This window comes from Onychomys torridus, chromosome 12, assembly GCF_903995425.1.
Source record: "Onychomys torridus chromosome 12, mOncTor1.1, whole genome shotgun sequence".
NCBI classification, from domain to species: Eukaryota; Metazoa; Chordata; class Mammalia; order Rodentia; family Cricetidae; genus Onychomys; species Onychomys torridus.
In genome coordinates, this window is record NC_050454.1 from 28525169 (window position 1) to 28541317 (window position 16149).

The window sequence follows — 16149 nt, forward strand, 5'->3', positions numbered from 1 at the left end:
TTTTAGTAACCATCACTTCTAACACTCACTTCTACTGCTTATAATAAGACACTACTTTCAGATAGAAAGAAGGGATATAGGGATTGTTCACTCTGTGGAAGGTCAATGCTATTGACTTTTATTTGACCTGAGGTTATTGCTTCATTTATTCCAGCCTTGAGTTTTCCATGTTATACAGTAGCAATGTGGATGTAATTTCCTGTTATATTTTCTACTGGTTTGATAAAATGTGAAAAAATATTGACCAGGTGATAGAAAGCAAAGATAAGTCTTTAACTACTTCAAAGAACTCAGGTCAGAGTAATAGTAAGAACACTCTTGAAAAATAAAGTATTTTGAAAAGATCCAGTATCTTGATTTGGGTTCTATAGAGAAGTTTTTTATATTAATGGTAGAACTTAATTCTTTGTACAGAATGAATCATGGGAAGTTTTCAATTCAAAGTAACTATGACCACCTCAGGCCCAGCTTTAGTTCCTTGGGACCATCATGAGACCCTATGTCAATTCTGGGCACAAAATGGATATTTCCTTATTCCTTTGTGGAATGAAGTTGTCTAGTGTCTGGCCTTCCCTTCCTAGAAGGTTTTCGGGTCCTGTGTTTTCCACCACAACACAAAAGAACCATGCTATCCATAGGATGTTGCTCAATATTGGTTTATTAAATAAATGGATGATGTTACAGTTATTTTAAAGTGTGCCAAGGTATCTTTTAAAATATGAATTTCTGATTTACCCTTTCCTGTGTTTTATATTATCAGTCAAGCAGTTAGCTGGACTTGAAAAAGTGATTTTTCAAAATGTTTCATGTTTTGAAGACTACAAAAATGTAATCATACTGAATTTATAATGTATTTTTAACATAAAGCTTAACCATTAAATTCTTTCTCCAAACTCACAGTGAGCTCCTTCAATATAAATTCTGTGAACAAGTCTATTATAGGATTAACTCACTCCTGTTTTATTATTGAAGCATTCTAGTTCAAACTTAATTTACTTACTAAAGTATTATACAATTACATATTTGTTGCTCTGTTTAAGATTTTGTTAAAGAGATTATCCCTGTTATTTCTTGACAAATATCCAAAGTTTTGTGTTTAAGAACTTGTTACTTTTTCAGTATATTTTTAAAAGCTCTAGCATTATTCCATGGGATTAGAATAAATTTTTAGAATTATATTGGCCTCAAGAGAAAATTCACTTCAGTTCTTACCATCATACTAGATGCTGAGTGTAAAATGTGTTACATGGTGGATCACATCATTAGTCTTATATGCCTGACTTAGTCTGAATTTACAATTTCTCTTACACTTGCCTGTATGTCTTTTCATTAGTTCTTTGAAAATTTTGTACAATATGTTTGATCATATATACCCCCACCCAGCTCTTCCCAGATCTACCCTCCTTCTCTACCCACACAACTTTCAACTTTGTGTCCTCTGTTTCTTTAATTCTTCAAGAGCAGTATTTGCTGCTCAACTATTCTTGAATGTTGTGGGATATTTGTATACTTGTATGAAGATGTGTTGCTGTGATTGGTTTAAAGAAGAGTTGGATGGCCAATAGCTAATCAGGAAGAGTTTAGGCAGGACTTCTGGGGATGGAGAGACTCTGGGAAAAAGAAAGGTGGAGTCACCAGCAAGACGGAAAGGAAACAGGAAGTGCAAGATGAAAGAGAGGTAATGCCATGTGGCAGAATGTAGATTAATATAATTGAGTGAATTTAAGTCATAAGAGCTAGTGGGACAAACCTAAGCTAAGGACAAGCTTTCAAAATTAATAATAACTCTCCATGTTGTTTTTTTGTGAGCTGTTGGCCCAAGAAAAACCTGTCTCTATAACCTTTAGAACAAAATGTCTCTCCCTCTTCCAACAGCTAATAATGCCATTAGCTACATTGCTAGGGATGGACTAACTTTTGGAGGGGGATAAATTTTGATGATTTCTATATAGTGATATGATGTCAGACAACAGCTTTCCATATCAGTAGACAATTTTAACAAATATTTCAAAAAATTTCTAAAGTAGCTTAAACCCTAGTAACATCTCAGCATTAAATAAATATCGCAGTCTCCCAAGGGGAGTTCCTTGGTTGTGCTAATTTTGCTATTTTAGTATGAAATAATTAACATTAGCATGTAGTTATATCTTATATGCCTGTAATTTTCTAATGTATAGCTTCATTTTTTTTTTTTTTTTACTTTTTTTTCTTTTGTTCACCAGCCAAGTGGCTTAGGTTCCAGAATTCAAACTTTTACATGTTGGAATATGTATCAATGTTCACCTATCAATTAATGACTTACTAGAAATTTCCTGAGGACTTACACTAAGGGAATACAGCCCTGGAAAGCATCATCTTGCCACTGAAGGAACTCTTCTTATAACTGGAAAGATGTCTTGAAACCAAGGCTGTTTTTCACTAAATAGATAAAATCTAAGTTCAATGACTTGTCTGCATTCTGTCCTCCTCACCCTGTTGCTGAGACAAGGATCTCTGACCCAGGTTATGTGGAAGGATAAACATGTGCCTTCTAACACTGAGCAGAGGAGCTCAGCAACTTATCTGTCATGGTGTTCATATTTTGCTCATATTTATGGGGTTTGATGCCTCATACTACTTCAGGCTACTCCCAGAACAGAATGAGTAAGTAGGAGCTAAAGGGGGCAGGCTCTGAGGCAATAGGGTGACTTTCAATTTCTGCAGGAGGATGGAATGGGCGTGTCTAAATTATTGCACGGCTAACAGAAGGTAGAAACCCAGGCACTGTACCTGGCCTATCTCCTATGGAGTGGGGGGTAGTTTGCTAGGGGATCTAATCAGAATGTACAGTGGGAGAGAAACTTAGGATTGGCATACCAAAGCCCCTTTTCATTTTTCCCAGATGCCAAGATACATGATAGTGTTGGTTCTAAATTATTACACAGCAATGTACAGATGATCAACCTATCACCAGTGGAAATCTCAAACATTGGGGAAAGCAAAGGAATTGTAAGCCTAACAAATATAAAATTGTCTTTTAAAAATTGCTGAATGTAAAATAACTGAATGTTAAATATCTGTATGGATCTATAACAGCCTGCCAGGAAAGGGGTAATGTTTAGGCTGGATCTTTAGAAATAGGTGTTATTTCTGCAAGTAAAGATAGCTAGTGAGATGATGGGAGGACTGACAAGCACAAGCACACAGAGATAGGAAATGTCATGACCCTACTCGGAACCTCCAGTACTCAGAAAGAAATACCTAAGGACACAGAGGGAACAGACTGCCAAAGTTTTTTTTTGTTGTTGTTTTTGTTTTTTAAATGATTTTATTGCTTATTTTAAGCAGTGGGTTCTGATCTGGGCAGTGGGAAAAATAGAGCAGCTGAGATTTAATCTGCTGTAAGATAAGGCTTTTAGGAAGGCACCAGAGAAATAAGGCCTGAACTCAGGCAGCACACATTCTGGTAATAAGACAGTGACTGTGAAGAAAGGAAAGCAGGATTCATGATTCTTAAAAGGGAGAGTTCATAGTACAAATGATCTGGTCAGAGCATCTGATTCAAACCATTTACAGTGAAATACAGGTGTAATGGAATTTATTGTCAACTTGATGCCTCAAAGCAGGTCTGTGAGGAATTATCTAGATTGATGTTAACCTCTGAGGATTTCTGTGAAGGATTTTCTTGACTAGGTTAATTGATATGGAAAGATCCATCTTAAATGTGGGTGGGACCTTTCCCTGAGTAGGGAATTCTGGGTTGGCTGAAATGGAAAGATTAAGCCGAGAGCTAGCATGCACTCAATGCTCTCTACTTCTTGACTTTGTGAGTAAAGTTAAAAGCCATCTTGAGCTCCCGCTGCTGTAACTTCTCTACAGTGGTGGACTAGACCCTAGAACCCCTTATTCCCTAAGTTGCTTTTATGGGTATTTTATTACAGTAACAGGAAAAGAAAAGACTCTAAGACAATAGTGCAAGATGTTATGGGACAGCAAATAATTACCTCTCCTTATTACCTCTCTCTCTCTTTTTTTTTTCTTTTTGGAGCTGAGGATCGAACCCAGGGCCTTGCACTTGCTAGGCAAGCACTCTACCACTGAGCTAAATCCCCAACCCCAATTACCTCTTTCCAGTGTATTTGGAAAGTTATTTGTTGGAGAGCTCCATAGTCACTGGAAGTTTACACCTCTAGAGAAATTAAGAAATAAAGGAGACCTTGAAGACAGCCATCTTCCCTTGTTGGTGTTGCAACTATTACACTTCAAGGTTTGACGTCTACTTGGTTTACATGAAACTTCCATTCATCTCAAAGTTGATATTGACTTCAATGGGGACCAGGGACCAGGGACCAGGGACCAGTGGCTCTTTCAGTGTGGTTACAGCTCTGTGTGAATGAGAACTATCTCTCCTTGTGGGGCTTTGTCACTGTCCTCTTTTCAACAGGCCTCCTCCTAGGAAATGCTTATGTTTTAAAATGATTCATTCCAGATTTCTCTATAGATGTTGGATGTTGGTATGTAGGAAAATACATGGTACAAGATGGAGTTCATTCTTCCAAGCTTCTAAGAGTTTGCAGGAGTCCTTCAGCTATAAGTTATGGCATTCCACTTTTCTCTGCTCCCTTCTTGATTGTCCTCATTTTTCATTTTGCCAAGAGCTTGTGTAGCCAATGTTTTACATACAAGGTTGGTATCTCTTCTACATGGAATGCTTTGTGCTGATGATACTTCTTTACTTGTTGCTTATCGAGTTGGAATGCAAGGAGATGCCAAGAATTGCTTTTGGAATATTGTTCAATATACTCTTCACAAAATACAGGCTCTAAGTACATGAGCATTTTTAAAAAAAGATTGAAACCCTGTGAGATGGTTAAGTGGGTAAAAGTGCTTGTCACAGAAGCCTGACAACCTGAGTTTGATCCACAGAACCCACATAAAAGTGGAAAGAGAGAATCCATGCTACAAAGTTGTCCTATGGCCTCTGCACATGCACTGTGACAGGTGTGTGTCCACCTCCCTGTCACACACATATGCAATGATAATTATATATAGGCATATATTTTGTGTATATATACATATATATGTATATATAATATATATATATATATATATATATATATATATATATATTAGAATGGCACATAATTGAAACTTTTATCCTCAAATATCTGATGAATTATTATGTGGAATAAGACTCATTTCTGTTGCTCCAGTGAGATATTTGGAACAAGGAATTTTAAGTAAATAAATTTGTTTTAGTACATTATATATCTGGCGCCTTGACTCTGGTATAATCTCTCTGCATGGAAACATAAACGGCTGCTCTTAGAAAGAAGTTCTGATGGGAACTCAAGGATCTACTGGGAAAGTGAGAATTGATATTTGTGATAATTTGGCTCTTATAAGCTCACAGGGAATGGCACTATGGAAGGTGTGGCCTTGTTAGAGGAAGTGTGTCGCAGTGGAAGGTGGGCTTTGAGGCCTCATAGATGCTCAAGCCACGCCCAGTTTCTCAGACCACTTCCTGTTGCCTACTGGATCAAGATGTAGCTCATTCTTCACTCAGCTCCTTCTCCAGCACCACATCTGCCTGCATGTCGCCATGTCCACCATGACAGTAACAGACTGAACCTCTGAAAGAGTAAAGCCACCCAATTAAATGTTTTCCTTTATAAGAGTTGCTGTGGTCATGGTGTCTCTTCTCAGCAAATATAAACCCTAACTAAGACAATCTTCAGTGTCTCCTCAAGACTCAAGAATGAAAAGGGTTGGTGAGAATCATGAGGCCTGTGTTCTTGTAACAAGCAATGGTATTCTATCTTTTTTTTTAACTATGTGTTTTAATTTTATACATCAGCCATGGGTTCCCCTGTCCTCCCCCCTCCCGCCCCCACCCCCACCTTTGCCCCAGCCCCTCCCCTCCATTTCCATGTCCTCCAGGGCCAAGACTCCCCTGGGGATTCATTTAAACCTGGTGGATTCAGTACAGGCAGGTCCAGTCCCCTCCTTCCAGGCTGAGCAAAGTGTCCCTGTGTAAGCTCAAGGTTGATCATGTATATCTCATCCATTTCTCTGTCATTGGGTGTTCCCTATGTCTTTCCTAGGGTCCCATTTTCTAGGTAGCCTCCCTGGAGTTGTGTAGCAATCTAGTCATCTTTGTTTTACATCTAGTATCCTCCTATGAGTGAGTACATACCATGTTTGTCCTTCTGAGTCTGCGTTACCTCACTCAGGATGATTTTTTTTTAGATCCATCCATTTGCCTGCAAACCTCATGATGTCATTGTTTTTCCCTGCTGAGTAGTACTCCATTGTGTATATGTACCATATTTTCTTTATCCATTCTTCAGTTGAAGGGCATCTAGGTTGTTTCCAGGTTCTGGCTATTACAAACAATGCTGATATGAACATAGCTTAGCAAATGCCCTTGTGGTGTGATTAAGCATTCCTTGGGTATATGCCCAAGAGTGCTACAGCTGGGTCTTAGGGGAGATGGATTCCCAATTTTCTGAGGAAGTGCCACATTGATTTCCAAAGTGGCTGTACAAGCTTGCATTCCCACCAGCAGTGGAGGAGAGTTCCCCTTGCTCCACATCCTCTCCAGCATAAGCTATCTTCTGTGTTTTTGATCTTAGCCATTCTGACAGGTGTAAGGTGGATCTCAGAGTCGTTTTGATTTGCATTTCCCAGATAATTAGGGATGTTGAACAATTCCTTAAATGTCTTTCAGCCATTTGAACGTCCTCTGTTGAGAATTCTCTGTTTAGTTCTATAGCCCATTTCTTAATTGGACTGTTGGGCATTTTGTTGTCTAAATTCTTGAGTTCTTCATATATTCTGGATATCAGCCCTCTGTCAGATGTGGGGTTGGTGAAGACCTTTTCCCATTCTGTAGGCTATTGCTTTGTCTTGTTGCCTGTGTCCTTTGCTCTACAAAAGCTTCTCAGTTTCAACAGGTCCCATTGATTGATTGTTTCTTTCAGTGTCTGTGCTACTGGTTTTATATTTAGAAAGTGATCTCCAGTGCCAATGAGTTCAAGAGTACTTCCTACTTTCTCTTCTATCAGTTTCAGAGTAACTGGATTTATGTTGAGGTCTTTGATCCACTTGGACTTACATTTTGTGCATGGTGACAGATATGGATCTATTTGTAGCCTTCTACACACTGACATCCAGTTATGCCAGCACCATTTGTTGAAGATGCTTTCTTTTTTCCATTGTACATTTTTGGCTTCTTTGTCAAAAATTATATGTTCATAGGTATGTGGGTTAATGTCAGGGTCTTCAATTAGATTCCATTGGTCCACATGTTGGTTTTTATTCCAGGACCAAGCTGTTTTTATTACAGTAGCTCTATAGTATAGCTTGAGGTCGGGGATCGTGATGCCTCCAGAGGTTGTTTTATTGTACAGGATTCTTTTGGCTATCCTGTGCTTTTTGTTTTTCCATATGAAGTTGAGTATTATTCTTTCCAGATCTGTGAAGAATTGTGTTGGTAATTTGATGGGGATTGTGTTGAATCTGTAGATTGCTTTTGGTAAGATAGCCATTTTTACTATGCTAATCCTGCCTATCCATGAGCATGGGAGATCTTTCCATATTCTGACATCTTCTTCTATTTATTTTTTCAGGGACTTCAAGTTCTTGTCATATAGGTCCTTCACATGCGTAGTTAGAGTAACCCCAAGGTATTTTATATCATTTGTGGCTATTGTAAAGGGTGATGATCTCTGATTTCCTTCTCAGCATGTTTGTCTATTGTATATAGGAGGGCTACTGATTTTTTTGAGTTGATCTTGTATCCTGCTATGTTGCTGAAGGTTTTTTATTAGCTGTATCAGTTCCTTGGTTGAATTTTTGGGGTCACTCATGTATACTGTCATGTCATCTGCAAATAGGGAGAGCTTGACTTCTTCCTTTCCAATCTGTATCCCCTTAATCTCTTTATGTTGTCTTATTGCTCTGGCTAGAACTTCAAGTACTATATTGAATAAGTATGGGGAGAGGGGACAGCCTTGCCTTGTTCCTGAGTTTAGTGGTATTGCTTTGAGTTTCTCTCCATTTAATTTGATGTTGGCTGTTGGCTTGCTGTAGATTGCCTTTATTATATTTAGGTATGTTCCCTGTATTCCTGATCGATCCAAGACCATTATCATGAAGGGGTATTGGATTTTGTCAAATGCCTTTTCTGCATCTAGTGAGATGATCATGTGGTTTTTTTCTTTGAGTTTGTTTATATGGTGTATTACATTGAGGGACTTTCATATGTTGAACCACCCTTGCATCCCTGGGATGAAGCCTACTTGATCATGGTAGATAATTGTTTTGATGTGTTCTTGGAGTCTGTTGGCCAGAATTTTATTGAGTATTTTTGCATCAATGTTTATGAGGGAGATTGGTCTGTAGTTCTCTTTCTTTGTTGCATCTTTGTTTGGTTTAGGAATCAGGGTAATTGTAGCCTCATAGAAGGAGTTTGGTAGTATACTTTCTGCTTCTATTGTGTGGAACAATTTAAAGAGTATTGGTATTAAGTCTTCTTTGAAGATCTGGTAGAATTCTGCAGTGAAACCATCTGGTCCAGGGCTTTTTTTGGTTGGGAGACTTTTAATGACTGATTCTATTTCCTTAGGGGTTATTGGACTATTTAAATGGTTTATCTGGTCTTGATGTAACTTAGGTATGTGGTACCTATCCAGAAAATTATCCATTTCTTTTAGATTTTCCAGTTTTGTGGAGTAGATGTTTTGGAGAATGACCTGATGATTCTCTGGATTTCCTCATTGTCTGTTGTTATGTCCCCCTTTTCATTTCTGGTTTTGTTAATTTGGATACTCTCTCTCTGTCTTTTGGTTAGTTTGGATAAGGGCTTGTCTATCTTGTTGATCTTCTCAAAGAATCAACTCTTTGTTTCATTAATCCTTTGTATTGTTCTCTTTATTTCTATTTTATTAATTTCAGCTCTCAATTTGATAATTTCCTGGCGTCTATTCCTCCTGGGAGACTTTGCTTCTTCCTGTTCAAGGGCTTTCAGGTGTGCTGTCAAGTCACTAGCATGAGATTTCTCCAGCTTCTTTATGTGGGCATTCAGTGCTATGAATTTCGCTCTTAGCACTGCTTTCATAGTATCCCATAAGTTTGGGTATGTGGTGTATTCATTTTCATTGATCTCTAGGAAGTCTTTAATTTCTTTCTTTATTTCTTCCTTAACCCATTGGTGATTCAGTTGAGCATTATTCAGTTTCCATGAGATTGTAGAATTTCTGTAGTTTTTTCTGTTGTTGAAATCTAACTTTAAACCATGGTGGTCTGATAGATCACAGGAGGTTATTCCAATTGTTTTGTATCTGTTGAGATTTGCTTTGTGTCCAAGTATGTGGTCAATTTTAGAGAAGGTTCCATGGGGTGCTGAGAAGAAGTTATATTCTTTTTTGTTCTGGTGGAATGTTCTGTAGATATCAATTAAGTCCATTTGAGCCATAACATGAGTTAAGTCCATTATGTCTCTGTTAAGTTTCAATTTGGCCGATCTGTCCAGAGGTGAAAGTGAGTGTTGAAGTCTCCCACTATTAATGTGTGGGGTTTTATATGTGATTTAAGCTTTAGTAATGTTTCTTTTACATATGTGGGTGCCCTTGTGTTTGGGGCATAAATGTTCAGAATTGAGACTTCATCTTTGTGGATCTTTCCTGTGATGAGTATGTAATGTCCTTCATCATCTCTTTTGATTGATTTTAGTTTGAAGTCTATTTTGCTGGATGTTAGGATGGCTACACCAGCTTGCTTCTTAAGACCATTTGATTGGAAAGATCTTTTCCCAGCCTTTTGTTCTTAGGAGGTGTCTGTCTTTGAGTTTGAGGTGTGTTTCCTGTATGTAGCTCAAAGTTGGGTCCTGTTTTTGTATCCATTCTGTTAGTCTGTGTCTTTTTATAGGTGAATTAAGTCCATTGATATTAAGGGATATTAATGACCAGTGATTGTTCATTCCTGTTGTTATTTTTATTTTTTGGTGGTAGTGTGTGTGTACTTCTCTTCTTTGGGGTTTACTGCTGTGGTATTATCTATTGCCTGTGTTTTCATGGGTGTATCTGCCTTCCTTAGGTTGGAATTTTCCTTCTAGTGCTTTCTGTAGGGCTGGGTTTGTGGATAAGTATTGTTTAAATCTGGTTTTGTCTTGGAAGGTCTTGTTCACTCCATCTGTGATGATTGGAAGTTTTGCTGGGTATATTAGTCTAGGCTGGTCTCTTAGTGTCTGCATTATATCTGTCCAGGTCCTTCTGGCTTTCAAAGTCTCCATTGAGAAATCGGGTGTTATTCTGATGGGTTTGCCTTTATAAGTCACTTGGCCTTTTTCCTTTGCTGCCTTTAATATTCTTTCTTTATTCTGTACGTTTATTTGTTTAATTATTATGTGGCAAGGGGACTTTTTTGGGGTCTAGTCTGTTTGGTGTTCTATAGGCTTCTTGTATCTTCATAGGCATTTTGTTCTTTAAGTTGGGAAGGTTTTCTTCTATGATCTTGTTAAATACGTTTTCTGTGCCTTTGAGTTGGTATTCTCCTTCCTCTATCCCTATTATTTGTAGGTTTGGTCTTTTCATGGTGTCCCAAATTTCTTGGACATTTTGGGTCATGACTTTGTTGGTTTTAGTGTTTTCTTTGACTGATGAATCTGTTTCTTCTACCATATCTTCAACACCAGAGATCCTCTTTTCCCTCTCTTGCATTCTGTTGCTTATACTTGCCTCTGAATTTCCTGTTTGTTTACTCAGATTTTCTATTTCCAGCATTCCTTCTGCTAGTGTCTTCTTCATTTTTTCTATTTCCCCCTTCAGGTTTGGACTGTCTCCCTTGCTTTTTCATGATTTTCTTTCAAGGACTTATTGTTTTGTTCTGATTTAATTATCCTTTCCTCTAGTTTTTTATAGCATTCTTCCCATTTTTTGTTTGTCTGTTCCTCTACTTTATTTTTGATTTCTTCTATATAAGGCTCTAGCTTCTTCATGATGTTACTTATAAGGTTGTTTTCTTCTTCTTCTTCTTCTTCTTCTTCTTCTTCTTCTTCTTCTTCTTCTTCTTCTTCTCCTCCTCCTCCTCCTCCTCCTCCTCCTCCTCCTCCTCCTTCTTCTTCTTCTCTTCTTCTTCTTCTTCTTCTTCTTCTTCTTCTTCTTCTTCTTCTTCTTCTTCTTCTTCTTCTTCCATTCTGTGATGTTCAGGTCTAGCTGTTGGTGAAGGGCTAGGTTCTGGTGATGCTATGTTGCTCTTTATTTTGTTGTATGTACTTCTGCCTTGACGTCTACCCATCTCCTCTTGGGTTTGTTCTTGGTCTTATCAGTGTACTTGGTCCAGAGAGAGCTGACAGATTTAGGGAGCATCTCTCTGGTCCAGATGGAAGCTCTGGGCCAGATGGGACCACTGGTCCAGATGAGAATGCTGGCCGGATAGGAGCTGGAGGGCTGGACTCTGAGTCTTGTGAAGTCCCTGGGCTCTCCTTATTTTGTCCAGATGGGAGCTCCTCTTGTCTAGATGGGAGTTCCTCTGGTCTCTGGTCCAGATGGGAGTTCCGGAGCAGGATGGAAGCTGGGGGCTTGTCTCTGATTCTCAGGAAGTGGCTGGGGTCTAGGGCAGATGGGTGTGGGGGCAGGGTGTGGAGACTGCAGGTTCTGCCTACAGTCTTGGAAAAGGGGAGCCTTCCTGCAGGGCCCGCCGATTGGCTGGAAACTGGGGCCAAGTTGGTCAGGTCCTCCTGGGATGGCCTGTGTCCAGCGGTGGGACCCAGGGGCGGTTGCCTCTCTGGCTATTGGTGTTCTTTCTTAATTGCTCTGCCTTGAACTCCTTTCACCTGTTTCTCTGGGTTGTCTGTTTTGCTGACTATGCATTACATGTTTTTTTTTTTTTTTTTTTTTTTGCTACATACATTAGGACTGGAGCCTATGTCTAAGTAATATTGTCATATCTCTAATTATCTGAAATAGTGAGTTGATCTTAGAAGGCACTTCAAAATTATTCATAGAGCAGATAGGTAAATCATGTTAATACAAAAGAAATATATAAGTATCATAAGCAGCCCTGATTTTTCCTTGTTCACCAAGTGTGTTTTCCCTGTGCATATTGTTCAGTGGAAGGGTCCATTAGAAACTGCTCAGGTTGAACAATTGTCTTACATCCCTTATTTCTTTACTAGGGAGTTGTGACACAGCTCTACTTTCAACTACATCACAAGCTCTGACACCATTTCTTGGCAGACTAGGGGTTAGCCAACTCTGATGTTGTGGGCAACTCCAGCCTGTAGTCTGGGATTACTGAAAACTTCCTCCTTCTTTTGTTTGCATGTGCCACAGTGAATGAGCAGATAGCAAACCAGTTGCCAGGACTATGGCCATTTAGAGAAAATTTGCTTAAGGAAGTAATAACATTTTCTGTCCCATCTCCTTGTATATTCCTAAAGCCCTTTAACATGTAAAGATATACTGTTAGCTCATAACTTTCCGATCTGCTTGGCTGAGTCCTCCCCTAAACCATGTTCAAACACAAATCAATTCACACACTTCATGTTAAATGTCCCCCAAAGGCTTCTCATCACATTCCCAGTCCAGCCATCTGACCACAACCTGTAAGTTCTTTGGGATCCAGCTGCATCTGACTCTGGGATTTATTTCCCTTCTATACCATGTGTCCTGCTTGCTTTGCTTGGGTCACACTTACTTTGGACAGGATGTCATCCGCACAAGAGTCTTTTTCTGCTTTGGGGTCCCTGCTATCTTCATCTTCTGCTTCCTCTGCCAGAATACCTTCACCAGATCTTTCTGCATTGTTTTCATTCAGGGCAAAGAGGTCTCCTGGTAAAATCGCTTCTGCCCTTCATTCTCAGTCTTCGTACTTTACACAACTTCTTCAGAGCACCTACATAGAACTAAGTTAATTTTCCAGTTGTTTATTTGCCTGTTATCTCTGTCCCACGTGAATGTCATTACAGTGTGCGGCTCACTGCTGCCCCTGCTGGTATCAGTGTGACACTGTGCAGGTAATAAATATTTACAGGATACATGAGGTAATAGGCTAGTTCTGTGCTGGGAAGAGCTTCCCTTTGTCAACTAAGTTCTTTATGAAAGATTTCTATTGATGTATTCCTGGAAATGCTCTTTTCTGGTGTTTTTAGAACTCACTTTTATCCTTCTCCCACAGCCCATGGGCATTCTTTCCATCCTTGAAGAGGAATGTATGCTTCCTAAAGCTACTGACAAGACTTTCGAGACCAAGCTCTTTGATAACCATTTTGGAAAGTCACCTTACTTCCAGAAACCCTCATCTGCTGGGAAGAACTCTGAAGTTCACTTTGAACTTGCTCATTATGCTGGAGTGGTGAGTTAGCTCTAGACTCCCAGACCCACACTTTCTGGTCTCTACATCAAATGAACTTGTCCCAAATCCTCAGCTAATATTTTAGTACTGTTTATATTAAATGATGAGATGAACAAATACATTTCAGTGCCAGAGGAAAGGTGGTGTCACCTTTTGGTGTTCAGGAAATGAAATGACCATGCTATAGTAGCTTAGGCACAGAGGTCAGAAATGTCAAAATGAACTGTGTCATCCAGACTCACAACAAGGCAGCTGCAGGAAGCGTTGCCTGGAGATCTTCAATGTCACAGGCCACCTCGCCTTGTTTGTCTTTTTTTTTTTTTTTAAACTTTACATTGTGTAAGTTATTTCCAATCACCCCTTTTAAAAGACACTTGTGACATAATAATCTCTAAATTTTGGCCCCAAATTTTTGAATGACACTTATTGCCTCCCAAGTGACACATGTGTCTTCTTTATTTTTCTTCTTGTAGTCAGTGATTGTAAGAGAGCAGATATATGACTAAGGAATGATAACAATATACCTTAACATAAAAAGACCTCCCAAGTGTCCCCAGATATAGTTTTCTTCTTGATGTCATGGAATATAGTTATAACTACATGTAAAATACTATTGTACTTGTTATCATTCTCCTGAATACTCAGTATGTATCAAGAGAACAGATGATTTTTTTTCAGTGCTGCCTATGAAATATGCTGATGTGAACTGTTTATAATGGGGATATAAGGTCCAATCCATCCTTCCCGTTTCTTTCTGTCCTTTCCCTTATGTTTATTTTCACCTATTGCTTCTTTCCTGTCAATTCTTCTTATTTTACTTTCCTTTGAAAATGTAAAATATGCCATGTTTTTCAAGCAATGCATACCTTTCCTTTTTGGATGTATGGATGTATACCTTTTCTCATATCATTACCTGAAACACATTCCTTTCCTAAGGTCCCTTATAATGTCAGTGGTTGGCTTGGAAAGAACAAAGACATTCTTAATGAAACAGTGGTGGCTCTCCTTCAGAAGTCCTCCAACAGAGTCCTGGCGAGTCTCTTTACCAATGACTTCCTTTCTGGCAGTGGTGAGTTCATCTCCATTGAAGTTTTACCTCCCCATGAGGATTGATGGGTGACATGGCTTTTACAAAGCCCTCTGTGCTTTCTGTGATAAGAACTTGCGCTTTTTTTGATGTCTTCCCTGTTCTAGAGTGTTTATAGCAACTCATGCTTTCTTCTAGATTTACCTCCAAAGAGAGAACTGATAATACAGTTTGATGAATGTTTGGGGACAATAATAATCCTTAAATAGATACCAAGAGACTATTCTAAGTTTTGCAAATCTTAATTGACTTTATTTGCAATTCTGAATTGATTGGCAGTCTGAAATGACAAAACAAAACAAAAACCTGATCCGTATTACACCAAACCACCACACGGGTAAGAGGTGCTATTCCTAGCTAGAAACAAGAAAATAATGTGTAAAACTGAATGTTAATGAGGCGACCTTGTTGATTATAACACACATTTATGTTAGGTGAGCATGGTTTTAATAGTTGGCAGACTATGTTTGACTAGGACCTGGCAACTTGCTCAGGATTGGCTATAATTTGCTTTCATATTCACTTACAGGTTACAGAGAAACATTTGAGCTAAGTTAAGATGTCCTAGGCAGCTTTGGGCCAAAGTCTGTCTGTCTGTCTGTCCGTCTGTCTATCTATCCAACTATCTATCTATCTATCTATCTATCTATCAATCATCTATCTGTCTATCATCTTCCTTTGGTTCATACAGGTTGAAAAATCAAAATATTTCCTCTGCAATTGGATTTTCTTTTCCTTTGCAAAATATTGGTAAATATTAAATATGGCAAGTTCAGATTCCCTCAGCACACATGGAATGGAATGTACCAGCTATTCTTTAGGGCATGAACTCTCACTTCTTAACATTCTCATCTTCCAATTATTTTATAGTCAGCTTCACATTAATCCCTGATCTCTCTAAGCCTGTTTAAGATGAAGAATTTAGCATTTCCTGGATTTTTCAGCACATGGTGACATAATTGAGGAGCAAACCTGGCATACTCTGGGCCTATGTCAAGAGGCGATTGTTGGTGGTGTTTTTTTTACTCTTTTGGAGGGCCTGCCATCCACCTCCCAAATCAATCACACATGGAAACTTTTTCTTAATTATGAATGCCTGGCCTTATCTTGGCTTAGTTTCTAGCCAGCTTTCCTTAAGTTTTCCCACCTACCTTTTGCCTCTGGGCTTTTCCCTTCCTCTTACTTCTGTATCTTCCTCTTATTCCATGGTTTGCTGTGTGTGTAGCTGGGTGGCTGGCCCTTGCAGTCTCCTCCTTCTCTGGATGCTCAATCTCTCCTCACAGTTTTCATATATACATGAATATAGATACATATATATATATACACACACATATATATCTGCCTTCCAGCCCCATCTATCCTTTCTCCTGCCTTGCTATTAGCCATTCAGATCTTTATTAGATCATCAGGTGTTTTAGATAGGCACAGTAACACAGCTTCACAGGGTTAAACAAATGCAACATAAACAGAAGTATCACACCTTAAAATATTCTACTACAGGAGACAGAGAAATAAAAGTGTTCGTGTTTGATTTTGATAATTTGGGGGTAGTACAGTTGCTTGTTTCTACTCTTAGTTTTTCTTTTTTAAAGACTGTGTCTTGACAGTGGCTGGCCTTAAGCTTCTTGTCGTCTACCCTAGTCTGCTAAGCAACCAGGAGGACTGGCACAGAGTACTGTGCCCACCTTTAGTCTGGGTCTTCCATGGTGCCTCTGAGTTGGTGAGGA

General features: G+C 38.9%; 1 protein-coding gene across 1 annotated transcript in view; it reads left to right on the forward strand.

Moving 5' to 3' along the window:
• The window catches only part of Myh15 (myosin heavy chain 15), a 131000-nt gene that overhangs the window by 40811 nt on the left and 74040 nt on the right, over window positions 1-16149 (forward strand). Inside the window, exons 15-16 of the mRNA XM_036203430.1 lie at window positions 13159-13335; window positions 14272-14404. Coding sequence (XP_036059323.1) covers window positions 13159-13335; window positions 14272-14404 — 310 coding nt within the window. The remainder of the gene's footprint in view (window positions 1-13158; window positions 13336-14271; window positions 14405-16149) is intronic.